Here is a 26,890-nt window from a genome sequence, read left to right on the forward strand (position 1 = left end):
GTGGCTTTGCCAAGGCAGCACATTAAATATCTCCTGGCCTGCTGAGTGTAATCACTGTATCATTCATAAGAACAACTCTCCTGGAACAAGGTGTACAGAACAGAGACAACACACCATCTGCCCGTGTGCATGCCAACAAGAAAATAAATGCAAGGGTTGGCAATGACCCAAAACATTTCGATATTTTATGTGTAAATATAAAACAGCATTTTATTTATATTTCCTTAGGTATAGAATCTAATCACGTTGCATCCTAACGATGGCCAGGACAGCAATAGAATACTATGCTACTAGTCGCCTCCTGGTTCCCCTTCAGTGGGCACAGCAGACATTAACAGAGGACAGCGAGAGCTTTCTCAAATGTGCTTTGCTGCTTAGAGAGGGCAAGTGGCTTCTCACCATGGAAACAATCGGGTTGCTAGGCAGGGCAAGGCCAAGTGTGGAAGAATGGTCCTTAAACAGATTACGAAATAAACAGACCCTGCTACTGGCAACTTGCTTCAAGTTCTGAGTAATATCCCGTGAAGTAAGGGCTTGGCTTTCATCCAAACGCATCTTTCCTCATTGCTTCTTGGTCTTGCTGACAAGACAGCCGGTCAGCAGTGAAATGTACAGCCTGGCCCAGGCGTATGTGATGCCCACCGCACAATACACTGAGGTCAGTAACAAAGGAATGAAGGGGTACTTCAGCTTCCAGGAGGTGAGAGGGAATATCAATTCACAGCAGACTTCCAGAGGCCCCAGACCGAGGAGGTAGATAGTTTCCATCCAGTTAAGAAGAGGTTTTTCTTTCCTGAGAGAGAGAAGTCTGATTTTAGATGAGTCAGCAAACAGCCAGCTAATGTCTCCCACCCGCATCCTCTGTGAACAACAGCCAGCGCTGAGGTTGGAGACCGCAATGAAGCGTCACATGTCGGAAAAACATTATCTCTGACACACTACCATCGCAACAGTTTAACGTACCACACTTACCTATGCTGCTCAGACAATATTAGTTCTGTAGAGGACATACAGTGACTGGGCATTGACAGCAGAGCAAGAACACACAAGGAACCAGGGATTTTAGAAACGTGCTTTATTCTGGTAAATAAATAGCTCTTACACTTTTGGTTGTAAGCCCAGCTTTTAACTGCTGAGCCCTCTCTTTAGCCCCTCAAAATCATAGGAATCATAGTACATAGTTTAGAAGGTTAAAAATTCTGACCACAATTTTCTACTAATTTTTCACATAGTATATTTCAGTTTTTTCCGTTTGTATCTGTAGCTATGCCACCATATCCATAAGAGCATCTCATATTCTAGTCTTTGGTTTTCAAATAAGGTTTTGAGCTAGGCAGACTTCTTCACGTAACCCCCAAACTGAGGCTCTAACTTAGGTTGTTATGTCACAGGACGGGGCTAGGGAATCTCCCCCTCTGCTTACCAAGCGCCTACAGCAGCTCTATTACTGTTAGGAATTAGTGATGGCTGTGGGGGCCACAGGCTGAAGCAAGGTGTCTTCAGAACTGCTTCTCTACCTTATTTTTAAAATTATTCATTTCACATGTATGAGTGTTTTGCCTTTATGTATGTCTGTCTACTATGTGTGTGTCTGGTGCCTGTGGAGGTGAGACCCCTGGGACTGGAGTCACAGAGGGTTTTGAGTCACTACATGGATGCCGGGAATCAAATATGGATTCTCTAGAGGAACAGCCAGTGCTCTTAAGTGCTCCAGGCCCTCTACTTATTTTTTGAGACTGGAACACACACACACACACACACACACACACACACACGAGAGAGAGAGAGAGAGAGAGAGAGAGAGAGAGAGAGAGAGAGAGAGAGAGAGACACACACACACACACACACACTCTGGGCATCATGGTCTGGCTACACTGGCTGGCCAGCAGGCTGGAATGCTGTCTCCCACCTACCCAGTGCTGGGACTGACTACAGGATCACATGTGCTTGTTTTCTGGGGGGCTGAGGATTTGAACTTCAGCGTTCCTGCTTACACTGAAAGCTTTACCATCTGAACCATCACCCCGGTCTCAACTTGCAAATACATTTGAAATCCTTTTTGACCACTGAAGAGCAAATGTCTCACAGAAGGGAACATGCCCTCGAATGTGCCTGTACCTGAAGAGTGTCCTCAGAGCGGAGACGCTGTACACAGTGAACAGGAGCATGAGGGAGACTTTGATGGGGAGCTCTGTGAAAGACAAAATACACGGACATGGCTGATGTTCTTCTCTTCAGACAGGGTCTCTCTACACAACCCAGCTGGCCCAGAGCTCTCTGTTCTCTTTGAACTCACAGAGAGATTCTCTCTAACTCGTGAGTGCTGGGATTAAAGGTGTGTGCCACCACACCTAGCTAACCATTTCTGAAACATCTAAATAGACTTAAAACTAGGGCAAACTGGAGGTTTTACTTAAGAGAAAGAGCGAAAGTCTCTTCTTCCATAAGACTTCCCAGATATTTAGGTTAGAGCACACTGGCTTGAGGTCGGAATGGAAAGGACACGGTGACCAAACACAACTTCCCCAGCAGAAACTGCTTACCTGGGGCAGTGAAGAGCAGAGGGAAGAGGGAGTAGTGACCCGTCGTGGTCAGAATCAGAAAAGTTGTCGCGTCCCCTGCTTTCTCCACAGACAGAAGGCTAAAAGTAAAAGTTCTTACATTAATTCCTTAACACAACTGAAAGTTGTGTGTTATTATTCTTAAGACTGGCTAAATTAAACACCGACAATCCCTTCAATAAAACGAACACTGATATTCCCCTAGGAAATAAACATTAAGTCTGTTAGGAGTCCAACTCAAATGAGATTTGACTATTTTTTTTTCAAAAAGTTTTTCCTGTGGCTGGAGAGATGGCTCAGAGGTTAAGAGCATTGGCCGCTCTTCCAGAGGTCCTGAGTTCAATCCCCAGCAACCATATGGTGGCTCACAACCATCTGTAATTTGATCAGGTTCCCTCTTCTGACATGCAGACAGAATATACATAATAAATAAATAAAATTAAAAAAAAGTTTTTCCAAAGTTTTGTTTACTTCAAGTGTATACATACAGTATGTCTGTGTGCGCACACACACGTCTGTGACTATGCAGGCATGCCTGGTGCCTGTGGAGGTCAGAGGCATCGATCCTCTGGAACTGAGCCGGGTCCTCTGGAAGAGCAGTCAGAGCTCTTGAGTGCTGAGCCATCTCTCCAGCCCCAGGGTGTTACTTACACACACACACACGCACGCACGCACGCACGCACACACACACATGCACACATGCACGCACGCACACACACACAGAGAGAGAGAGAGAGAGAGAGAGAGAGAGAGAACCTTGCTTTGCTGAGTGAATGAAGGATCAGTAGCTGCTCAGTGGAGAAAGACAGGGAAACTGTTTTCAAGAACCTCACTTCCAAACCTACAGCCAATCTTTAAGATGATCCTTGGACCTGCGGTGTGAGTTCAGAACAGAGTCTGCTCTACCTTGTAATCTGGAAGTTCCATGGCTCCAAAGATACGATACTGATCATAGTTTAAATGATTTCTCTTGAGCTGAGAAAACTCTCAAAACTAGAAAGTGGCAGACTCCATTCTCATCTATGTGCTGAACTTTACTGAGGTGTCAAGCGGATACTGTTCCATTTACAGTACTATCAACAAACCACCGAGCCTGGTGCACACCTTTAATCCCAGCACTTCAAGGGAATTTCTGAGTTTGGGGCCAGTCTGGTTCCAGAGTGAGTTCCAGGACAGCCAGGACTACGCAGAGAAACTCTGTCTCAATAAACAGTAACAACAACAACAAAAAAGCAAGTGAGAAAACACAAAACTCAGCAGCATAAGGGCAGGCTGAAGTCCTGACAGTGACTTGCTAGCCCTGTGACTTGGCTTTTAAGACAGTGTCTTGGTATACAGCTCAGAATGGCCTTGAACTCATGATCCTCTTCCCCCAGCCTCCTCAGCCTGGAGGATACAGGCATGTGCCACCAGAATAGGTTCAGCTATGTAACTTTGGTAAGTCACACTCTCTCAGATTCTGCAGATTCTAGTTGGGATTACATCAATTTATCCCAGTTATCCTAAAGGTTGCCAAGCAGCTCAAAGTAAAGCTTGCCAAGCAATCAGCTAAGAAAGAACCAACCCTGGAGAGTCTAGGTGGACACACAGGAGACGTTCTGCAACATTCGCTCCTTTCGTGCACTAACGGCAGGGAACACCAGGGCTTTGTTCTTCCTGATGTGAGGATGCCAGGGGTGACAGTCTTCTCCACGCCACACTCCCACCCAATACCCAGGCCTATTATGGTATTTGACCATCAAATATATAGAAATAATGAATGATTTTCGCACTTCTCAACCCTCACAGGTCTAAAGATCCAAGTCAATCAATCCATCATCCTATCCCTCCCACTGGACATGACCAGAACAGCACAAGGATAGGACACTCGGGAACACGCCGACTCTGAGCTATTTGCTTACCTCATTGGAAGAATCGCAAGGAGTATGGCCTTTTCATGGACGTGCCACCCAAACATGAAGGAACTCAGGGCACAAAGAACCAGGCATCGGAGAAAGCCTCTGGGCCCTTGGGGTTTAAACCAAAGACAGAAAACAGAGGGCTGGAAGCAACGGACAGAGACAGAACCTCAGTGTCATTGCAGAGCCAGGCGCGTCTCCAGCTCCCTGGTGCAACCCAGCGCTCTGTGCAGCCCCCCACAGCTAGCGCTACAAAAGAAAATACAAAGCCACAGGGATATGTATTTAATTCATCAAATGACCCTTATCCAAACTAGTAAATGATAAGTTCTGGAATATAAAATTTAACAGCTTACTATCTGTATAGTTAGCTAATATCCACTGAACTTACTAGGTCAAACTACAAAAATTCATAGAAATTTTGGAGACAGTGCATTAGATTTTACCAGGTTCGTGAGCTGCAGTGAAATTCACAATAATAAAGTCATTGCTCTCTATACTCACAGCTTACAAAGCTGAGGTTTCATGTTCTTGATGGTTTGCCAGGTTTTTTATATTTTACTTATTTCTCTCTTCCTGGAATCATGTGTGTGTGCGTACACACTTGTGTGGGTAAGGGCACACACACATAAAGTGGTCCGAGGAGGATGTCTGGTGCTGTGCACTCTACCGCTGTGTTATTCCTTTGAGACAGAGTCTCTCATCGCCCAGAGCTAGGCTGGTGGTCAGTATTGCCAGCCATCTTCCTGTCTCTGTTCTCCACACTGCTGGGCTAAAAGCATGCACATGTGTGCAGCCATGCCTGGCAGTTTTTACCATGGGAGCTGAGGATCCGAGACCCTCGTGTTTGCATGTCATGCTCCCACTCACTGAACCACTGCCCGAGCCAAGGCTGGGGTTTTAGAATTTTCTGTGATTAAGGAGATTAGCAGAACTCAGAGGCCTGCATACTGGAACTGCCACACAATTGCGTGGGGACATGTGTCTTGCCAGGAGACTTTGATCATTTAGAAACCAAAATTAAAGCTAACGTGGAACTACCCTTCCAACACTGTCACAAAGCTGGAGTCACCGAGCAGTGGCAGGCTTGAGCGGAGGCTCTAACAGCAGCTGGCCCACAGCAGCTGGCCCACAGCAGCTTTGTCTGTGACTGGCCCCCAAGGAGCAATCTTCCTGCCTCCACCTTCAGAGCTGGAACCGCAGGCCTGTGCCAGCAAGCCTGGCTCCACAGCAGACTCTCATCTGATGTGCGGAGAGCCACTGTTCCTCTCAATTCATTAAACCATCAAGACAAAATATCCTGTTTTCCAGACTCGTTTGATCATTTAGCCAAGGACGAGAAAAACAAAACAAAGCTTGGATGTTTTGCCACAGATTTCCTCCTTCCCCACAGCATGCTCCATGCCCCCTACTTGGGCTTTTCTCCTTCTTCGTGCCAGGATGGACAGATGGCTTAAACAGCCACTGGCAAGACTCTCGCACAGAGGCTTTTCTAATCTTCCCTCGCTATGTTCGAAGTTACAGAGAATCGCTAGGAAACAATCCAGTCTGCAGGAGTTCAGCCATGGAACTTCTCCTGCAGTTGGAAAAGCTGAAAGCGGAAATTCAACCAGTACCATGATAGGAAAAGCAGAGGAAGAGTCAACAAGTGGGTACCACATGCCAAGTTCTTACCAGTATGGCTATCAGTGTGCAGATGAGGGTTGCCAGAGGGGAAACTGAGGGAAGGACTGTGTGCTGGAACTGCTGAACCAAACCACTTGTCATCGAGGCCCTGGGGATCTGGCTGGGATCAAGAAGTTTCAATTCCAAACCTAGAGAATAAGCAGACATTTTACTTTAATCAACAGGACTCCCTATTTTATGAGTCCACTTTTTGAGTAACAATTTTAAAACGTTCATAAATCTGCGGCTGTTCACGGCTGGATTTCATGGTTCATGGGTGTAGGTCTGGCTGTGCTGTCTCCAGCACAGGCTTCTTTCTGGTTTCAGACGATAATCTATGGCTATAGACTAAAATTGGAACAAGCCATTTGTGCAGCCTACAGGAACCTTGTGGGCAGGCGGCACCGGAGCAGCAATCTTCTCTACCGCTTAAGTGATGCAGGCTATTTAAAGAGCAGACCATGTCAGACCAAACTCCGAGCCTTTCATTTCCTGTAGCATGAAGTTCATATTCCCACATTTAGCAGCCTTTGGTGACCTGTCACCGTCCCCTCTCCAGCCTCATCTGCACTAATGTGGCGTGGCTTAGTCACAATGGACTGTGAGTCCTGAGCATACTCTCCTCTGCTCACGCAACTCCGAGTGACTCACTCACTCTGCCAAACTAACTCATCATTCATGCAAAGAGAACCCCTAAATCGAGAGGCAAGGCTGCCTTACGGGTTCTCCAGTGCTGTTTCTGTGTTTACTTTCTCTACTATACTAGTCCCTGAAATACAGAGGTGACTTGGAGTTCTTTCTATCCCCAAACACAGAAGGTCAATAATTACTTGTCAGATGAACCAAGCCTGGAACAACGATGCAAGCCCCACCCAAAATGAGCTCCAGAGTAAAACAGTGCGGCCGAGACAGCCTGAGCACACACAGCCCTTTCTATGGCCGCTGAGAGTCAGCAATGCAGAGAAGCCGCAGCCACCAGAGGTGTTACCTACGTACTCCTTTCCCTTCAGGTTCTGGGTCTCTCTTTTCTTTTTGTTGTTTTGTTTTGAGACAAGTAGCTCAGTCTCAGTAGCTCAGGCTAGTTTTGAACTCCTGATCCTCTTGCCTCTGCCCACCAAGTGTTGGAATTACAGGTGACCCAGCCACCTCCTCTCTGTTTTGGGACAGGATCTCATGTAGTCAACCCAATCAAGAACAACTCTGAGCTTCTGATCTTCCTGCCTCCACTGTCTGAAAGCTGGGACTGCAGGCGTTCCCCACTGCATCTGGCTTACACAATGCTGAAAGCTGAGGCTGCAGGCATACCCTACTGTTGGTACCTGAGCCTTTTCCCCTTTCTTCGAGGCGCTATGCAGGGCTGTTTTTCTCCTAGCTTCCTGTCTTCTCTGCTCGCTGTACCGGCTTGGGGGATTAGCTTAGAGAGAGCTTTGTCCTCTTTTGATATGGTAATTCCATCTGCAAGCAAAGGTTCCTACTGCAGCGCCTATAACATCTGACACAGCAGCTACTGGCACCCCCTCCCCTCAGTTCTCAAGCCGGTGGCGCCCTCATTCCCTGTCCCAGATGGGAGGAGGCTCTCGTCCTTCTGCCCCCAAGTATATATACCTGACATGTGCTTAATAAAGTTGACATTTACCCTTTGGGCAAATGATCCTGGTCTCTCTGTGTGTGTCTGTTTAACCCCTAGGATATTGATCCAGTCTCGAGGTTTGGTAAGGGAAGCGCGCCCCCTATCGGAGAGTAGGGCCTCGCAGATTGGGTGGGACACCCTACTGCATCTGGATTACACAATGCTGAAAGATGGGACTGCAGGCGTACCCTACTGCATCTGGTTTACACAATGCTGGTAGAACTAGGATTTGCAACACCCAAACACAACACTGGCAGGTATTTCCACCTCCCGAGAGAGCTACTCAGAGTCTACATAGTCTACGTGAAAAAGCTGGGTACCATACCAACGACACACAGTGCTTTGTCCGCGGCATTGTACAAAGCCCAGAAGTTTGGGGCCCAGTAGGCATGGCAAAGGCCCCTCTTGAACGGAAAGAGTCGGGAAAAGACTTGTGGCAGCTGGTTCTGTTGAAAAGGAGAAATGAAACCAATTAAACAGCTATCAACTTTTCCAAGTTCTAAAACAGAGCAGGAGAAGTGCCTGTGGCACACGGCATAGGGAGTCCAGCAGTCTGGGCTCCAGTCTTTGTTTCTACAGGTGAATGACAACTATCACAGGCACTTTCCAGCATTATGTCTGTCTACAAAGGACAATCCAAGGGGCCAGAAATGTTAATGAGAGTTAATTCCCGAGTGTAATCACAGTTCCATGCACAAAGTGTGTGGAGAGCACCTGCCTTCCTTTTGGTAGGAAGGTAAGAAAGGAGCTTCCATAACGGCTTCATATACTCCCCACTCTACTGTTCCTTCTAAACAACAAAACCATGACTTACATTACTCTTTAAAAAGTAAAAATCAGAAATCAAATGTCTTACCAAGGCTAGGAAAGGGCCCAACGAAAGCGCAGAAACTAGGAAGACAATCAGTCCCAGGGAGAGCACGCGGGCAAAGCTGAAGCTGCCCCACCGGACAGTGCCATCTGCAGAAAAGGAAAGCGCATTACCAGGGGCATGAAGGGGTTTCGACACATAGCCCAGATGTCTTCTTGCTTCAGCCTCCCTACTACTGGGATTAGACGTGATGCCACCATGCCCAGGGAATACACTGATTTCTCTGTGCATGGTGAAGGGTCTATAGATCAGCACCCAAGAGACATCTATAATGCTCCATAACAGTGTAAGCTGCAAAAAAGAAAATAAGGATTTGGTTAGCACTGCTAAGACTTGCCTGGTTTGTTTGCAGTGAAACAGTAAGACCGCAGCAGATAGATACCATAGGCTGGTGCTACATAGAGGTAGATGTGCTTGAAATGCAGGAGGATGGCGAAGAGAAATGCCCCTTCCATATGCCTTTTCTAGGAGACAGACAGGGAAATGTATTGCTTTAAATTCAAAGTGGATGAAATGCATTATGTAATATCCTGCAGTGGATCCTGGAACAGAAGGAAGACATCAACAGAAAAGTTAATGAAGTTAACTTTTAATTAACTTCATTGGTTAATGAAGAAACCAACGCTGGCTTCTCAGCCTTGGCGAATGGTCGTTTGAGAAGGCAGCACCCAGAGAAAATGGGTGAGGGGTATTCAAGGACTTGAAACTACGAACTTCTCTGTGCAGCTAAAATTGTTCTGAAAAAGAAAACAAAACAAAACCTACCCACTTTTTCAAAAGTAGAAACCATTTTTAAAAAGCAAAACAAAAAATAAAAAACAAAAACTGGAGTCTTACTATGTTGTTTAGGTTGGTCTCAAACCCTGGAGTTCAAACGATTCTCCTGCCACAGGGTCTCCTGAGTCCTAGGACTACCTATGTTCTAACACACCAGCTAAAATAAGAACTATTAAAATTTTTTGTTGTTAGTGTTTTGTTTGCATGTTTGTGCATATGTGTGTAGTGTCTGCAGAAGCCAGATGGCATTGATTGGATCCACTGGAACTGGAGATTCAAATTTTCTATAACAACATTAAAAATTCAAAGGAGGGGCTGGAGAGATGACTCGGCAGCTAAGAGCATTTCCTGCTCTTGCAGAGGATTGTTCTTGGCCCCAACATGACGGCTCACCACTGCTGTCACTACAGTTCTGTGACAGGTGCCCTCTGATTTCTGTGGGCACCTGCACACACCCGGAGCACATAAACTCATAAACTCATACAGGCACAGCACAAATACAGACAAAATAAATCACCACTTTATCAGATACATAGTAAGCATCAAGCCTGATGCTAAGATACGAGGTATGTCATACCGGGCAGTGGTGGTGCACACCTTTAATCCCAGCACTCAGGGAGGCAGAGGCAGGTGGATCTCTGTGAGTTCAAGGCCAGTTTGGTCTACAGAGTGAGTTCCAAGACAGCTACAGCAGTTACAGAAAAACTCTGACTCAAAACAAACAAACAAACAAAGATACAGGCATGTCATTAGAAACGACAAACTATATTCTAAGAAGCCAAAGAAGAGCTAGTAACAGAGGACTGAATGAATCCTATCTGTTGTGCTGTGAGAAAAACAATTGTTTTGTGTGTATGGCGTGTGCTGGGGATTGAATCCAGGCCTAGTGCATTCTAGGCTGGCATTCTCCTTATCCCATTAACAAACACACAAGCAAACAAGAACGAAAACCTCCAGTGGTTACAGCACTTGCCTAGTGTGTGTGAGACCCTGAGTTTATCTCCAGTTTGGTCTCACTATGACATTGAGCAGACGGGCCCTGATTTCGCAGCTCCAAAGGATCCACTTACCTCAGCCTTCTAAGCAGCTGGACTATAGGGCATACCACCATGCCAGGCTAAGGGGAGTAAATGTGGTACTTAATCTACAGGACTAACGGTATCCTGGTTAAGAAAACAAAACTGCAGACAAGCCCCAGCTAATTCTAACACAGAAGTCTGAATTCTATCTACCTCATAGGAATTGCAGAAGAACCGAATACAGCAATGTTAAGACCCAGCTGAGTCTTATGATTTTATTAGCATTAAGATAGAAGTATGGGTCTTTTGATTTCAAATTCCACATTTCCATCACATTATTCTAACTACCCTATAAGCTTCTCATGAAAAAACACCACCATTAATTACTTAAACAGAAAATGCTCCTGGAGATTCTACTGACAGAAACAGTTCAGTCAAACACTCTGATCTACGCCTGCAACACTGTAATGAGTTTTTTAGGATATAATTTTCCCATCTATAAAATAAAGAAAACTTATCATCCTAAGAGCAGGTAGAATCTGTGGAAGTACCAATAATATGGCGAAATTCTGAACGGGAGGGGGGGATAATATCTATCACCCACTACAGCGTCATCTGTACAAGTACAAACGGAAAGGGGAGATCTCCTCAGGTCCGTCTGTGCTCACCTGAAACACCCGCGCAATGGACAGCAGCAGGAGCCCAGACAGAAAGCCGTTGTACTGGAAATGAATATCTGGACGGACGTCAAGGAAGATGAGCACACTAGATTCATAATGAACTGTGCTATGAAAAGGTACAGCATTTGTGGCTGCTTTCTTAATGAGTAAATTAAAAATAATAGTTTAACTGGTTCTCCAAATTAACTACTCAGGGACAAAGTATTTTAATAACCAGAATCCAGTACATTTGGAGAAAGCACAGTTTGTGGAGTTAAGTAACCCAGACCAAGCAGCTCACACTGACTCATCACTCCACAGTTAACCTAAGTTTACGCTCTAAGAAAAACACACCAAGGATACGGTCTACAATCAGTAGCCCAAAGTTCCACAACAGCAGCACGGACAGAACAAACTTGGGCTTCTCTGTAAGTTCTTTGCTTGTCTTTTTCCCATCAATGAATTTACAGCACCTACACGGACACACCAGGAGGGAAAGAACAACTTTCAGCTTCGTCACAATATCGCAATACTTGCATTTTCCGCCTTTTCTGACAAACTGTCCATGGTCGACCTCAGGGCCGCCCACATCTTTTCCTTGGGTGTGCTGACCAGATACAAGTACTCATTTAACAAAACTAAAGCCAACAGACAGCAATCTAGGTCCTCAAAGTAAGGATTTTAAAAATGAGAGTGCACACATTAGCTCAGCCCTTACAAGTGACAAGTGTGGGTCAAGGGTGTGGCTCTGTTGGCAGCGTGCTGGCCTGGCACACGGGTGGCACTGCACCAACCCAGCACAGACAGTGGCGCATGTCTGCATTCCAGCACTGGTGAGTAGAGGTAGGAGGATTAGCAGTTCAAAGACATCATCAGCAACATGGCAAATCTGAAGCCAACCTGAGACCTTGTCTCAATAAATAAATAAAACAAAAATAAAAACAAGGAAGAAGGAAGAAAGGGAAAAATGCAAGTCATAACTTAGTGGTAGAGCACAGCTCTTGTGACATGCTAAGCAATGAAAAGCAAGACTCTGGCTTGGTGTGGGAGAATTATCTGTATTCTGTCAATCATGTATTTTAATAAAACGCTGATTGGCCAGGCAGGCAGTATAGGCGGGAAAGCCAGACAGGAAGTAGGGGTGGAGCAAAGAGACTGGGAGTTTTCTGGGACACAGGAAGCTCTCTCGCCACTCCTGCGCAGACCACCGAAGAGGCAACATGTAACTTGCCCAGCTGAGAAAGGTACGGAGCCATGTGCTAACATAGATAATGATAATGGATTAATGTAAGTTACAAGGACTAATAAGGAGCCTGATCTGATGGGCCAATCAGTTTATAACCTTATGGAGTCCTGTGTGTAATTTCTCTTTGGGATTTGCCGGCTGTTGGGGTACCGGGCGGGACGGAAACCCCAACAAGCCGGCCCTCATGCTACACTGGCTGGGCTCAGTACCCTGTGTGTATGTATGACCCACATATTTACACACAGAGCAGACATTCAGTCCAGTGTTGGGCTCCACATGAGACCCTGTCTCAGAGATAAATAGAACACTACCGAGACCACGATGATGACAGTAAACCTTCGGGAGAGGCTGGGGAGACGAATCACCAGTAATTATGGGGACCGGAGTTCAGTCCCCAGAACCAGTATTAACAAAACAAGACAAAACCTGAGCGCAGAGCTTGTCAGCCTAGCACCAGGAGGAGTCGGGGGGGGGGGGGGGTCCTCTGAGGACTATCATTCATTTTCTTCTCCTTCTCTTCCTCCTCCTGCCTCCTCCCTCCTCCTCCTTTTTTTTTTTTTTTTTTTTTTTTTGAGACAGGGTCTCTCCCTGGCTTGGATCTCCTTGTATCTTCCACCTCAGTAACAGGATCACAAATGTATGTTACCATGCCAGCCTTTTCCACATGGTGCTTTGCTTGTTGTCTGTCTGTGTAGAATATGCATGCCTGATTCCCACAGGTCTGCCGAGGGCACTGGGTCCCTTGGATCTGAAGTCATAGACAGCTGTGAGCTGCCAGGAGGGTGCTGGGGGAATCAAACCCATGTTCTCCGCAAGAATAGCAAACACTCTAGCCAACCGTAAGATAAGAAAGAGTTGACTGGAACAAAACCGGCTGAGCAGACTCTGGTGAAGCACAATAGACATGTGTGCATAAATGTGTATGTACTACGTGTAGGTGTGTGTCCTACCAAACAGGGCAGGCCACAAAAGCCTTGGGGGTGACCAAGGAAAGGAAGGCACGTGGAGTTACTCATTGTGAGAGAACTGGTCCTGGAATTCTATCTGGATCAGTTCAACAACACTCACAGCATCTTCTCAAACCGCCACCCCAAGTCCTAACAGATCCCCATTTCTCCACAAAATCTCTAAGACTGCTCCCTGTAATTTATCTTAGGCATTTTGAAGCTCAACTTGGGTTTTTGCTGTTTCAAGATTTGCTATTATATGAACAGCGCTGTATTTCCTGGAAATCAGCGGTAATACAACTTCTCAATACCGTCCACCCAAACAAAAGCCCAAGCAGCATGGCGCCTACCACTTACTCGTGAACAGCATACACAAAGAGTGCATCTGCCAAGATGACGGAAAACCTCTGGAAGAGCAGTGTTCTCGAGCTGCGGTAGTTCAGGTTATGGACATTAAGCATCTCTTGATCAAAGAATTTGGCGATATGTGATAGGGCATATTCAAACCATGCAAAAAAAGGGGGGTAATCCAAGGTCCACTCTGAAGTTGCCTGCGATTAAAAAAAAAAAGTCAAAATTAAAACACACCCTAACTAACTAAACAAGGTGCATACTGAAATAAAGTTGCACTTCAAACGCGCTAAACATGCAGAGAATGGGAGAGCGACGAACATGATGCTCACCTCTAACCCCAGCACTGAGGAGGCTCAGGTGGAGGACTTCAGACCAGTCTGGGATTCCTCCGCCATGCACTGGGCTAGACACCAATCACAACCCTCCTCCTCTGTATGTGCACTTAACTTCTTTTTTTAATTTTAAAAATGTGTATGAGTCTTTTTCCTGCAAGGACGTAGGTGCCCGGGCAGGTCTGAAGAGGGACTCCCCTGGGACTGGAGTTACAGATGGTTGTGAGTCACCATGAAGGAGCTGGGGATGGAACCCTGTTTCTCTGGGAGAATAAGGCTCTTAACCAGAGCCCATTCTCCAGCTCCCTGTTACTCTTTCCACAGAAAGCTTCTTTCTCTGCAGGTACAGGACAGGCTCACTGGGTACTACCTCGGTCATTACTGGGACTAAAGGTGACTAAAGGTGGCTCAAGGTGACTGAAAGGTAACTACAGCCAAGGTGAGACTCAGGACAAAATGGTTGCTCGCTCTCTGCTCATTTTCATTTTTAAGTTCTTTTTTGAAGTCATGGGGGTTGGATTTACGCCAGCATTATCACAGTTAGCCATGCTCCCGGTCCAGCCCTCTGCTTCTATGAATGAATTACAGACAAATGCTGGTCTGGAGAAGTCATGCCTGGTTCACACCCCTCAGGTCTAAACATAGAAGCTTTACACGGTCCCAGGCAAATCCCGAGGCGCTCGGCCTCTAGTGAACCCACTCACTAACTTCCACACTTACGACGTAGTGTAGAATTCCTCTCTAATTCCAAGTCTCCGATGTAGAATGTAAGCAAAGTGACTCACTGAGCCAAGGAAAGAAAAGCCACATGCTCTATTTTCAATTGCATTGTCTAAAAGTAACACAGCAGCGGCTCTGTAACTTACGTGGTCATGCTCACAGAACACACTCAGAAGAGACGGCTTGCTAGGAGACAGACAATGACAGTTTACAACAGTCTTACGTGGCCATGCTCACAGAACACACTCAGAAGAGACGGCTTGCTAGGAGACAGACAATGACAGTTTACAACAGTCTTACGTGGCCATGCTCACAGAACACACTCAGAAGAGACGGCTTGCTAGGAGACAGACAATGACAGTTTACAACAGTCTTACGTGGCCATGCTCACAGAACACACTCAGAAGAGACGGCTTGCTAGGAGACAGACAGTGACAGTTTACAACAGTCTTACGTGGTCATGCTCACAGAACACACTCAGAAGAGATGATTGCTAGGAGACAGACAGTGACAGTTTACAGCAGTCTTACGTGGTCATGCTCACAGAACACACTCAGAAGAGATGATTGCTAGGAGACAGACAGTGACAGTTTACAGCAGTCTTACGTGGTCATGCTCACAGAACACACTCAGAAGAGATGATTGCTAGGAGACAGACAGTGACAGCTTACAGCAGTCCGTGCAATTCTAAATTCCGTCAGTTTAGACTTCACTCCCATACACAAGTTCTAACTATAATTTAAAATGTCAGTGCTCAATCTCCCCAAAAGAGCTGCTTATAGTTTTATTGAGTAAAAGATTTTCTGACTTTATTTTACTGACACATTTACACACCATAAAAGTGATGAGCAGGAAAAAGTCAGAGAAACGGGTTGCTGCTAAGAGATGGTCATTTTTCTAGAACCAAGCGTCCTCGGGTTTCTTTGCCGTCTCCACTGCACACTCCTCAGAGCCTTTCTGGACACTGTTCCCTATTCTGCACAAACTCCCAAACTGGGCGCAGAGGCCTCTGAAGACCACGGGTTTCTATCTGGGGCCATCTTTTTACCTAGAGAGCTTCTATTAGCTACTATTTACTCCTAGCCACTCCACTAAGAGTGCTGAAGATGAGAATCAAATCTGGGTCAAATCCTGGCTCTCAAACACAGGCCAAAAATCCAAGGTGCTCACATGAAGATTCAAAACATCTTTTTTTTCTTTTTCACTCATCAGATTAACAGTCTCTTTGGTGCCTTTCCCAATGGGCTGACCTGAGGTCAGTGAGGAAAGGAATACACACTGAGGGGACTCTACAGACAACCCACATTTGTCTGTCTACCCTGCTGGGAGGGCATAAAAACACTCCCTGGCCAACTCCACCCTGGTCAGGCTTATTTCCTGCTGAGCCTCCTTGCCATGCCTCTGCACTTTGGTTTGGGTTTGTTAGTTTTCCCTCCTTGTTGGCATAAAGAACAAGACAGCACCGGCACCTCTTACATGAACCTCTCCTGTGTAAGGTAAGAGGACACAGGAGACACACAGCACAGGGAGATGGACCTAGGGCAACGGGCAGTGGTGAGGTTGTAGGAGGAAAGTGAAAGCACCTACAGAGAACAAGAGAGTTGAAGGGAAAAGACAGAGCCTGAGAGTACCAGCTTCTTACGGCTCCTTAGACGCTCTCCGCTTAGAGACAGGATCTCTCACTAAGCCCAGGGCTCACTAATTTGGTTAGAATCACCAGCTGACGAACTTTATAGAGTTGCCTGCCTCTGCCTTCCCAGCACTGAAATTATAGACGCATGCGGATGCACCCAGGCACCTAGATTCATAGTCTCATGATTACACAGAAAGAACTCTATGAACTGAACCATCTCCTCAGCCCCGGAAAAATATCCTTTATGAAATCAGAGTATCACTAAAGAAATTTCTTTGGGAGTGGAAGAGAAGGTTCAGCAATTAAGAACACTTGTTACTCTTGCAAAAAACCTGGGTTCAATTCCCAGCACCCACATGGAGGCTCAATCCTTTGTAACTCGTTTTAGGAGTTCTTTGGTCACTGCAGGTACCAGGCATCCACATGGTGCACATGCATACAGGCAAACCACGCATACACAGAAAACATCTTTAAGATAACTTCCTTCTATAAGGGTTAGAGCGATAGCTTTTACGAGCTCTTGCTATTCTACATGAGGATCTGAGCTCAGTTCTCAGTACCTGTATCCGGTGGCTCACAGGTGGAGTTTCTAACTCCAGCCCCAGGGGGAATCTGAAACATCAGGCCTCTGTAGGCACCTGTGTACACACACCCCTCCATATATAAGCACATAGTTAAAATAGACCTTTAAAAGTTTCCTTTGATCACGTGTATGCATGTGTGTATATGCCACAGTGCACATGTGAAGTGAGAGAACAGCTTTCCATTTAAAACAGTAACGGCGTATGCCCATGCCCTGTCACGCATGCGGAGGCCAAACTGTAGAGTGGCTCACTCCCCTGCCAGTTGGCAGATCTTTCTCTCTGCGCAGTACTGGAGATCCACTCCAGGGCTTCGTGCCCAAGCGAGTGCTCGACACTGGGCCACAATCCCAGCCCAGCAATAGGTGATCCTACACAGTATTCCTTGTGTTGTTTCATTTTAGAGAAAGCGTCTGGCTATATAGTCCAGACAGGCCTTGAACCTTGATCTCTTTGCCCCAGCATCTGCAGTGATGGGATTACAGGCATGTGTTGCCAAGCTAGTTTACACATAATCTTTTTGTTCTCCTTACTAATTCATTTATTTGGTTTTTTGAGACAGGGCTTTTCTATGTAGCCCTAGCTGTCCTAGAACTAGCACTATAGACCAGGCTGGCCTCAAACTTAAGTAGATTGACTGCCTCTGCCTCCTGAGTGCTGGGATTAAAGGCGTGCTGCCATTGCTTGCTGCCTTTTTTTTTTTTTTTTTTGAGACAGAGTTTCTCTGTAGCCCTGGCTGTCCTAGAACTCACTCTGTAGACCAGGCTGGCCTCAAACTCAAAGATCTGCCTGCCTCTGCCTCCTGAGTGCTGGGACTAAAGGCGTGCACCACCACTGCCTGGCAGCGTACATACAATTTTAACAGGTGAAAATGAAACTTACCTCATAGTACCACTGAGATATTGGCAGACTGTGAGTAATAGCAAGCCAGTTTCGGTGTACTTCAAAATCTGTGGAATGGCTACACAAGGCAAACACAGGCACAGCGTGAGATTGAAACAGCTGTATCTCATTATATCCTATAAAATGACATGGCACGCACACACGCACAAAGCCCTGAAACGATCATCTCACTTATGAAGAGGTCTCCCTCTATTTTACTGGAGGATCTAGGCGTTTGTGAAGGGGTCTCAGAGATATCTAAGGGCTTAAACTGGGCTCTCAGCCCATGCACAAAGTGCCTTTCTCTTCCTCACAGTCCAGAAAAAGCCTTACAAAGGAGCTTCAAATATCTAAAATCAATTTATATTATTTTGTGTGTAGGTTCACGTGTGGAAGTCAGAAGACAATGTATGACATTGTCCTTCTACTGCATGTGTTTGGGGATGGAATTCAGATAGTTAAACCTGGCATCAGGGGTCCTTTACCCTCTGAGCATCTCATGAGTCCAAGGATTTGTTTGTTTTCAGACAGAGTGTCATTATACAACCCTGGCTGGTCTTGAACTTGCTTCATAAACCAGGCCTTGAATTTGCATCAATCTTCCTGCCTCTGCTTTCAGAGCGCTGAGATTATAGATAGGAGCCACTGTGTCCAGCTCTTGCTTCACTGAGACCACGCTCTAACATGGGTTACACTCCCTGTCTTGGAAACTTTCTTGAACTAACACCAATAATATAGAGGTGGTTTTGTGTATCAACCCCCACCAGCCCCATCAGACAAAGTTTGGCCACGCAGTCCAAGATGGTCTTATATTCTTTTCTATTTTTTACATTTATTTTGGGCACAGGAGAGGAGCAAACTGTGGCCTGTATGTGCGTTCAAGTATGCACATGAGTCTGTGTGTTTGTGTTCAAGTGTGGGTGCAGACCAAGGGGATCGCTTGAGAGTTAGTTCTCTCCTCTCACAATGCAGTTTCTGGGGATCAGCTCAGGTTGTCAGGCTTGTCTGCAAGTGCCTTACCCTGGCCTTGAGTTCTTGGTTTTTAGCCTTCACATCCCAAGTGTTGGAATTATTATGTCTGTACCCAGCTTAAAGGTTCCTCTGTCTGCTAAAACAGTTATCCTACACCTATTTTCAAATTGTGGAATGCTATTCATATAACAATATCCGTTATCACACTCAGAATTTATGCTATTATTTTTGAGAAAGGGGTTTGCTAGGTAGTCCTGGCTGGCTTCCTGAGTTCTGGAATTATAGACATGAGCTGTCATGCCTGGATTTAATTTACACCATTTTGACATTATTTTAGTCAGGGTTGGGGATGAGATTAGCTTCGGTAACCAAAACCTTCAATCAAGTTGTGAGTTCCTCCATCTCTATTGTGAACAATCAGAAAACTTTTTTTTCCCTTGGTGCTCTGACTTAGTATAGTGCTTAGAATAAAGTACTTTGGAAAACAAAAGAAAACCAAGACTAGAAACATGATGTCAAACAGCAAGCAACTACAGTGATCAATTGCTTAAAGTCAGGGCACGTTCTGAAAAACTGCATTGTGCACACATTACAGAGCACAGTTAAAGAAACTAATACCGTTATGACATCACTTGAGAATAAACTCGTGGGCTGAGAGATGGCTCAGAAGCTAAGAGGACTTGTTGCTTTTACCCAGAACTCAAGTTCAGTTCCTAGCACCCATACGGGGATGCTCACAACATCCTATAACTCCAGCTCCAACACCTTCTTTTGCCCTCCCAGGGAGCCCACACATATATGGCATGCAAACATACACAAAAATAAATCTTTTTTTTTTAAAGGAGAACATAATGACTGTTCTTGGTACGCAATGTGTCTGCCGTGCTCGGACTCGTTAGCTTCACACCGTGCACACACAGCTAAGTGGTTCCTGAGCTTTTAGTTTTGACTGTACACTCATCTTTGACACAAAGGTCTTCCACAGCCCGGTGTGATCTGACCACTGCGTATGTTTCCCCGTGTCGTTTTTCTTCCTTTCAGCTCTTAACTACACTAACAACTTTCTGGACTGAGAACCTGGAGCTGACCAGACACTGCTATACTCCAGCTCTCAGGTTAAGCATCAACCCGTGCGGCAAAGCCTTAAAAGGCGGAGAAAACACATGGCCTTTCCTCCGCCCGCCCACCCTGCCGACCGACGGCCCAGCCCTTACTAGGTGGGGATGAGAAGGCATTTGAGGAGCGTCACCCCGAGAGCCAAAGCCGAGAACCAGTGGCCACTACGGGTGCCGAGAGCAGACGCCGCCATTCCTGGATCTCGTCACTTCCGGGACGCTGCGCATGCGGGTGAGACTTTTGGGGCGGCGCCGACGAGCTCTGCGCATGCGCCGACTGCTCCGGACGAGCCCGCCGGCGTTTAAATCTCCCGCCCGGTCTCCGCTGCCTCAGGAATTAGGTGGACCTGCCCAGATCTCTGCGGTGACATTATTCATTTTGATTGTTGTTAGTACGTACTTCTAGTCATATAGTGGCTGTCTGCTTTCGGTCTTGATTTTTGGTTAGTTTGGGTTACCTACGTGAAAAACAAACAAAAAACCAGAGATATTCAAAGTGGTAGTGGAGACAGCTGTGAGCCGTGAGTTACACGGGTGAAAGTGCTCAGAGGAAGAATGGCGAAGGCCCTTGGGGGCCGGAAGTTAAGTCCAGGTGCAGAATGCTCTGAGCAGGGAGACGGAGCTGAAAACCATTCTGATTTTAGCAGCGCCGGGCTAAGCCCTCCGTACAGCCCCTGCCCCAAGCAGAAGGAGGCCAAAATCGAACACTTAGCACATTTTCGTTGTGGTAGTCGGTTCCTTCATAACACCTGCATTTTCCTGACCCTTCCTTTACATCTCTCTTGATGTTGGAGATTGAATTCTCAGGACTTCACGTTATTAGTGAGTTATATCCCCGCACTTATATGCATTTTAAATTTTTATTTATGTATTTTGAGGCAGGAGCTCAATATGTTATAGCCCAAGCAGCCTCAGCCTCACTCTGGAGTCCAGGCTGTCCTTGAATCTTCAGTCCTCCTGCCTTAGTTACCAAGTAAATGACATTCACAGGTTCTGGGGACTAGGACTTCGGTATCTTTGGAGCGTGTTCTCTGATTTACCACATACCTCACACTTACAACCAAAGCTGATTTCCTGATTTTCAGTATTATCCACTTAGAGGAGGTCATCAAATATCCAGTTTGCAGCGCACAATGCCTGTCTGCGCTCTATGCGCTAACATTCAGTTCGTGAGCTTCGGGCAAGGGGATGGAGATTGAAACACACAAAGAGACACAGATCTCTAGTCACTGGTAAGAAGCCTCTCATTCAACAGCACCACGGAGGCTTATATACTCAACACAGTCAGGTGACCAACAGGTGAAAACCTTATCCTCTGATCCTCAAGGCCAAGGCAACACGTGCTCGTGAAGCAGAGCTGGTAAACAACTTTGACACAGCTTTCAGTAACTCAAATCAGAAGGAAAGTAAAGATCTCTAGCAGGGAAGAGCAGCTGGAGGCCAGGACTCCAAATGGTCCCAACACAGTTTCCCTCCCTCCCACACCTGTTCAGTTTTCTGTGTCACTCACTGTGAAATGATGGTGCTTTCCTATTTGAGAGGGGTTCCTCTGTTACCCAGGTTAATCTTAAACTCCTGGGCTCAGTAATCTCTCCTTGCTGTTCTAGCAGGCTCTCATCATTCTACTCCCCACCAGCAATCTCACGCTTCATTGTAGGGGTCTGGTTGGCCTCCGGGGAGCTTACTGTTGCAATCTACCTGCCTGGGAACCTAGTTCCTGCTCCTTTTTGTTTCTGTGTTTTGAAAAAGGAGTGTTACCTAGGTTAGCCTTGGAGTCCCCAACCTCCTGAGCTTCCTGTGAGCCACTATCTCTTCCTCTTCCTCCTCTTCCTCCTCCTCCTCCTCCTCCTCCTTTCCCTTTCTCCCCTTCCTCTTTCACCTCCTCTTCTTCCTTCTCATCTCCTTCCTTTTTCAAGGCAGGGCCTCACTATTAAGCCTCTGTTAGTCTAGAACTTCCTATCTGGAACTAACTTGTAGGTCAAGCTGGCCCAGAGTTGCAGCAACCATCCTACCTCTGCTTCCCAAGTGCTTGGTTTACAAGTATTACTGCCATAGCAGGCTAACTCATGTGTTTTTTTAAAAGACATTTATTTTTATTTTATGTGTACAAATATTTTGCCTGACTGTATATATGTGCAACCCATGTGTGCACTGCCCAAAGAGCCTTCAAGAAGGTGTTGGATACTGTGGAACAGAATCACAAGTGGTTATAAGCTGCTAAGGACATGCTGGGAACTGAACCTAGGTCCTCTGGAAGGGCAGCCAGTGCTGTTAACCACTAAGCCATTTCTCCAGCCCCCTGGCTTATGTTTTTTACTCAACAACACCTGCATTTTCCTGACCCTTCCTTAATTCCTCAGAACCTGGATAGTGAATTAATTCCTTTTCATCTTCTCTGGTTCATTATGCATGAAATCCCACCAGCATGGATTAGCACTGTGGCTCAGTAGTGGAGTGCTAGCCTAGCATGCAAGAGGTCCTGTGTTTGCTCCTTAGCACTGGGGAAAAATCTTACCACTGTTTCTCTGTTCATTCCTTGTGTTGAATCGCTTTATGGTAACTTGACACAAGTTATAGTCATCAGATAGGAGGGGACTTCAATTAAAAAAATGCCTCCATAGCTGGCAGTGGCACATGTCCTTAATCCCAGCACTCGGGAGGCAGAGGCAGGTGGATCTTTCTGAGTTCGAGGCCAGCCAAAGCTATACAGAGAAACCCTGTCTCTAAAAACCAAAAAGAAAAGGCCTAAATAAAATAGATAGGATCATAAGCAAGTCTGTGGGGGCATTTTCTTAGTGGTTGATGTGGGAGGTCCATTGTGGGTGGTGCCATTCAGGAGCCAGTGGTCCTGGGTTCTATAAGACAGTAGGCTGAGTAAGCCATGGAGAGCAAGCCAGTTAACAGCTCCCTCCATGGCCTCTGCAGCAGCTCCTGCCCCCAGATTTGTCCTGCTTGAATTCTTGTCCTGACTTCCTTCAGTGATGGACTACGATGTGGAAGTGTAAACCAAATAAACCCTTCCTTCCTAAGTTGTTTTGGTCATGGTGTCTTATCCTATCAGTAATAATGCTAACCAAGACAGTCCTCACGTAGGAAAATGTATGTGTCTTTTGTGTGTCTCTTGCATATTCAAACCCGCCTCCTTAGCTAGGTCTTTGTTGTTTATTTATTCCTTCTTTCCCTCACTCCCTTCCTCCTTTGTTTCTGTTTGTTTTGTTTTGGAGGAAGGATCTTACTGTGTAGCCAGAGCTGCCTTAGCTTCCTGAGTACTGGCTTTACCAGGCTGTCACCACACTTGGATGTATCTGAGATTTCTGAATCTTGTGTGCGTGTGTGCGTGCATGTTCGTGTGTGCACGAATGCATGCTCACTTGTATGAGTGTACATTTTGTGGTATTGTGTGAGATTCAGGGCCTTGGCATGCCTTACCATTGAATTACACTTCCCATAGGAAGCAGGGCCACCACAAAGCATTTTTGGCAGGGCTTTAGTCATGGCTGCATTGCCAGTGTTCAGGGTCTGTGATGATTCATCTCTGCTGTAGGATTTAGAATCCCCTAGGAGATATACCTCTAAGCCTATCTTTGAGGGCTCGTCCACAGAGGTTAACTGAGAAGGAAAAATACCCTGAATTAGGTAGCACCAGTCACTGAGTTCAGGCCCGGTTAAAGAGAGAATTTATTTCTCTCTTTAATACAGGGAGCACCAGTATTTTCCTGCTCCCTGACTGTGGGTGGATGGAACTTGACCAGCTACCTTGACTACCCGCAGCCATGCCTGCCTTACCACGATGGACGGTGTGCCCTCAAACCGTGAGCCAAAATAAGCCGTTCCTTCCTTAGGCTGCCTCTCGCCAGGCGTTTGGTCACAAGGCCCCCAAGTCTTAGTAGTCCCCCAGATCTTAGCACAGCTTACTTGGTACTTCCGTGATGGAAGTATTAGTCAGGTCATAAAACTCAGTACACAGCACCGCCTGCCAAAAGGAAAACAAAGATCTCATTCAACAAAATCCATCATTCTGGGAAAGTCTCTAAATGTACTAACCTTGCATTTTGGCTTCTGTAATTCTGCCCCTGACTCACAGCTCTTGCCATGCCAATCCAGGATATGGTTTTTGTGTTTAAAAGGCCACCCTGAGGAAGGTTCAGGGCTCCATTGGTGTTCCAGGGTAGTCGCCAGCCCAGCTAATAAAGACTTCCTCTTGGCTTAAACCATGTGCAGGTCGTCTTTGGTGGACACCCCACAGTAACAACAAGAAGAACAGTGAACCATGCAGGGTCCACCTCGAGGCCAAAGGGGCGGGGCTGTGCAGGTCCAGCTGAGCCCCTGTCACTCACTTCGTCATCAGTCTGCTGTGTCAATAGCTAGCATTGGAATTTGTTACCAGCCAGATGGGCCATATCTGTGAGCCTGTCGTTCAGCAAGTCAAGGCCGGAGAACTGAGAGTTCAATGTCAATCTGGCCTAGGTAAAAAACAAAACAAACCAACCAAACAAACAAACAAACAAAAACAGAAAAAAGCTTTATTCTTGGTGTAGTAGTTCCCATCTGTAATCCCAGCACCAGGGAGGCAGAAGAGGCATCATCAAGTGTTCTAGCCCAGAGCCTGGGCTATTAAGTGAGACTCTGGTTTGACAACACACACACACACACACACACACACACACACACACACACACCAGAGAGACTCCTCCTTCCCTGCACGTTCTTTTGCTACCAGGACCTCAGTTTCAGCATCCTTGCTAACATGTTTGCACAATCATCTCTTCCTTGTGGTGGACAATATCTGTTTTATCCTATTTGCTCAATCTGTTTCATTCTGCCTTGCCTAGGTTCCTACTTCATGGCATCCCCATAATGGATTAAACAACTGAGGGCTCGGGAAGAGGAACTTTATCCAGAATCAGCATCATCTCATGGCTTCCTTCAGACAGGGGCTCTAGTGTAATCATTCTGCTCGTAAAGGGGTAAGTGGTTTCCCTGAGAACTGGTGTCATGCTGAGAACTGAGCAGGGGCCTTCTACAGGCTTTTGATTCAGGAGGGTAACCATGATGTCAGCTTTTGTATCAATATACAAGAATCTATACCAATATAAATTGCTTGTAAATAATAGCTCACAAGTATCCACTCTATTACTCACTATTATTATTAGTGTGAGTAAGCTCACAACAGTCTACCTATTATCCCATTCAATTTCTGTCTTTTTTTCAAAGAGATTCCTTAGCTTACATAATTTCCACCCCAACTCCCAACCCTGAGGACAAACTTTATTGGGAGAGGAGACGTCAACTTCTAGAATTACTTCCAGCTGGGGACGATGTTCTTTCTGTGGGATCCTGTAAAAGTAAAATAATAGTTAAGTTTCAAGATTACTCTCTGGTACAATTGCAAATGGTCTTTGAATAGTCAATATGGTTTTCCTGAGGTTCCTATTTGGAGTTCTGGCCAGAACGTTGTAAGAAGGTGCACCATTTCAGCTAACCAAGTTGTAACCATCTTGAGCAGCTGGTACCCAAAACTGGCCTTAAAGTAGCGCTATCAGCATCATGACGCCATATCCACCAGGTGGAGTTGTTGTGGTGTTTCTTCCTGGAAACTTCAAAGATGACTGGAGGAAATTCATTGTTCATTGTGGAAAATGTAAAAATTATTTATACAGACATATATTCAATGAAAGATAAGATATAGACAAAATAGGTATGGAGAAAAGTAAAATTTTTCCTAAAATCTTCCTTCTTTCTGTCCCATACCAGATGGCTACTGACCTAAGACAGAAACTCTGAATTTTTCTTTTAATAACATGCTCGGACTTAGAGAAGAATAGCCATTGTCCAACTCCAAAGCCAGCTCTATGTATTTATGTCCTCGTAAGTCATACTCCTCTTTGCCTGGTGATCCTTCCTGGATAGTTTTTTTTCTCTCTTTAGGTATCCAAACGTCCAGGGGCTCTTGACTTTTTGAAGATGTGAGTTTTCCTGCAAAGACAAGAACAGAACCCTGTCCCAATCCTTATGAGGTTTCCTTACCACCTGTATGATTGTCACCTCTATGGATGAGCTGCCATTTCTCTGTCTCCTTTTCAAGTAGAATCTTTATTAATTTTTATGGTACCCATAACTTTTCTTATCCTGTGTAAACAAGAGCAAAACCCTTTCTCCAACCCCTTCTCCATCTCCTGGTTTCCATTTTGAGGTCCAAACACCCTTGAAATACACCGGCTGATCTAATTCAGAAGATTTTTTTCTATTGTCCAGTGTCTCTCTTCTGCCCTTGCTCCTTTCTCATTAGGGTTAAGAAAATTCAAGGTTAGTAAAGCATTATACAGTCTATTTCTGAGGGTATTTTCTGTCCCTTTCTGTTTGTTTAACATGTCCTCTATAGTTTGATTTGATCTTTCTATAACTGCCTGATCTGTAGGATTGTTTGGTATACCTGTAATATGCTTTATACTATAATAAGCAAAAAATACTTTTGTTTTCTTAGAGACCTATGCTAAACCATTATCAGTCTTTATTTGTGCAAGTATACCCATGATGACCAAAACTAATAATAAATGTGTGATTACTGGATTCAGCCTTTTCTGAGCTCAAGGCAGTGGCCCATTGAAAACTTGAATAATTGCCAATGGTGTGGTGTATATATTTTAATTTCCAAAGTTCTGTAAACTGAAACACGTCCATCTGCAAAATTTCATTCCTTTGTTGAAAGAATACCCTTTGAGATACTCCCTGCAGGTAGCAGTGTTTGGTTATAGAAAGAGCAAGTAGGACATCTCTTTATAATCTCCTTAGCTTGTTGACATGTAACAGAAAACTCTTTCTTTAAACCTTTGCTATTGACATGATGTTTCTTATGAAATTCTGAGACCTTCAGCACACTTCCAATCAATAATCAGTCAATTCCTGCATTACCTTGTGCTAGAGAACCTGGCAGACCTGCATGGGATTGGATGTGTGTTCTATATATGGGACAAAGCCTATTCCTGATTATATCTTGAGCCTAAATGGATAATGAAGTCAATTCTGTA

At 45.5% G+C, this 26,890-nt stretch overlaps 1 protein-coding gene and 1 long non-coding RNA gene across 7 annotated transcripts in view; one reads left to right on the plus strand and one right to left on the minus strand.

Moving 5' to 3' along the window:
- Nucleotides 1–183: 183 nt before the first annotated feature.
- Nucleotides 184–20,098, minus strand: Alg8 (ALG8 alpha-1,3-glucosyltransferase). Of its 5 annotated transcripts, none has more exons than XM_048435121.3 (13): nucleotides 19,962–20,097; nucleotides 17,776–17,854; nucleotides 13,631–13,824; nucleotides 11,444–11,553; nucleotides 11,090–11,157; nucleotides 8,963–9,089; nucleotides 8,611–8,714; nucleotides 8,080–8,200; nucleotides 6,134–6,273; nucleotides 4,463–4,602; nucleotides 2,544–2,641; nucleotides 2,119–2,191; nucleotides 184–793 (listed from the first exon to the last, which is right to left on the minus strand). In XM_048435121.3, exons 1-13 carry the CDS (start codon nucleotides 20,054–20,056, stop codon nucleotides 562–564), a joined length of 1,581 nt encoding a protein of 526 aa, XP_048291078.2. In that variant the 5' UTR covers nucleotides 20,057–20,097; the 3' UTR covers nucleotides 184–561. The 5 variants fall into 5 exon arrangements, with proteins under 5 accessions (XP_048291078.2, XP_085539093.2, XP_048291079.2 ...); XM_085682967.2 differs by having other exon boundaries at nucleotides 4,463–4,568; nucleotides 6,134–6,233; nucleotides 8,075–8,200; XM_048435123.3 differs by lacking the exon at nucleotides 2,544–2,641 and having other exon boundaries at nucleotides 623–793.
- The window catches only part of LOC125400964 (uncharacterized), a 35,996-nt gene continuing 29,170 nt past the window's right edge, over nucleotides 20,065–26,890 (plus strand). The window contains exons 1-3 of one of the 2 annotated variants that reach the window (XR_007232156.3): nucleotides 20,065–20,254; nucleotides 24,695–24,829; nucleotides 25,791–25,828. This is a non-coding gene — a long non-coding RNA (uncharacterized LOC125400964). The remainder of the gene's footprint in view (nucleotides 20,255–24,694; nucleotides 24,830–25,790; nucleotides 25,829–26,890) is intronic. The other variant, XR_014999577.2, reaches the window with a different exon arrangement.

The sequence above is a fragment of the Myodes glareolus genome, chromosome 24 (genome assembly GCF_982192425.1).
Source record: "Myodes glareolus chromosome 24, mMyoGla1.1, whole genome shotgun sequence".
In the NCBI taxonomy this organism is placed as follows: Eukaryota; Metazoa; Chordata; class Mammalia; order Rodentia; family Cricetidae; genus Myodes; species Myodes glareolus.

Bases quoted from the DNA above. Each gene is read 5' to 3' on its own strand.
- Alg8 (XM_048435121.3), bottom strand. From the start codon at position 20,056: ATGGCGGCGTCTGCTCTCGGCACCCGTAGTGGCCACTGGTTCTCGGCT. The intron at 17,855-19,961 runs GTAAGGGCTGGG...TGCCTTGTGTAG, and splicing joins TGCCTTCTCATCCCCACCTA to CCATTCCACAGATTTTGAAG. The intron at 8,715-8,962 runs GCAAGTCTTAGC...CCTTTTCTGCAG, and splicing joins TTTCACTGCAAACAAACCAG to ATGGCACTGTCCGGTGGGGC.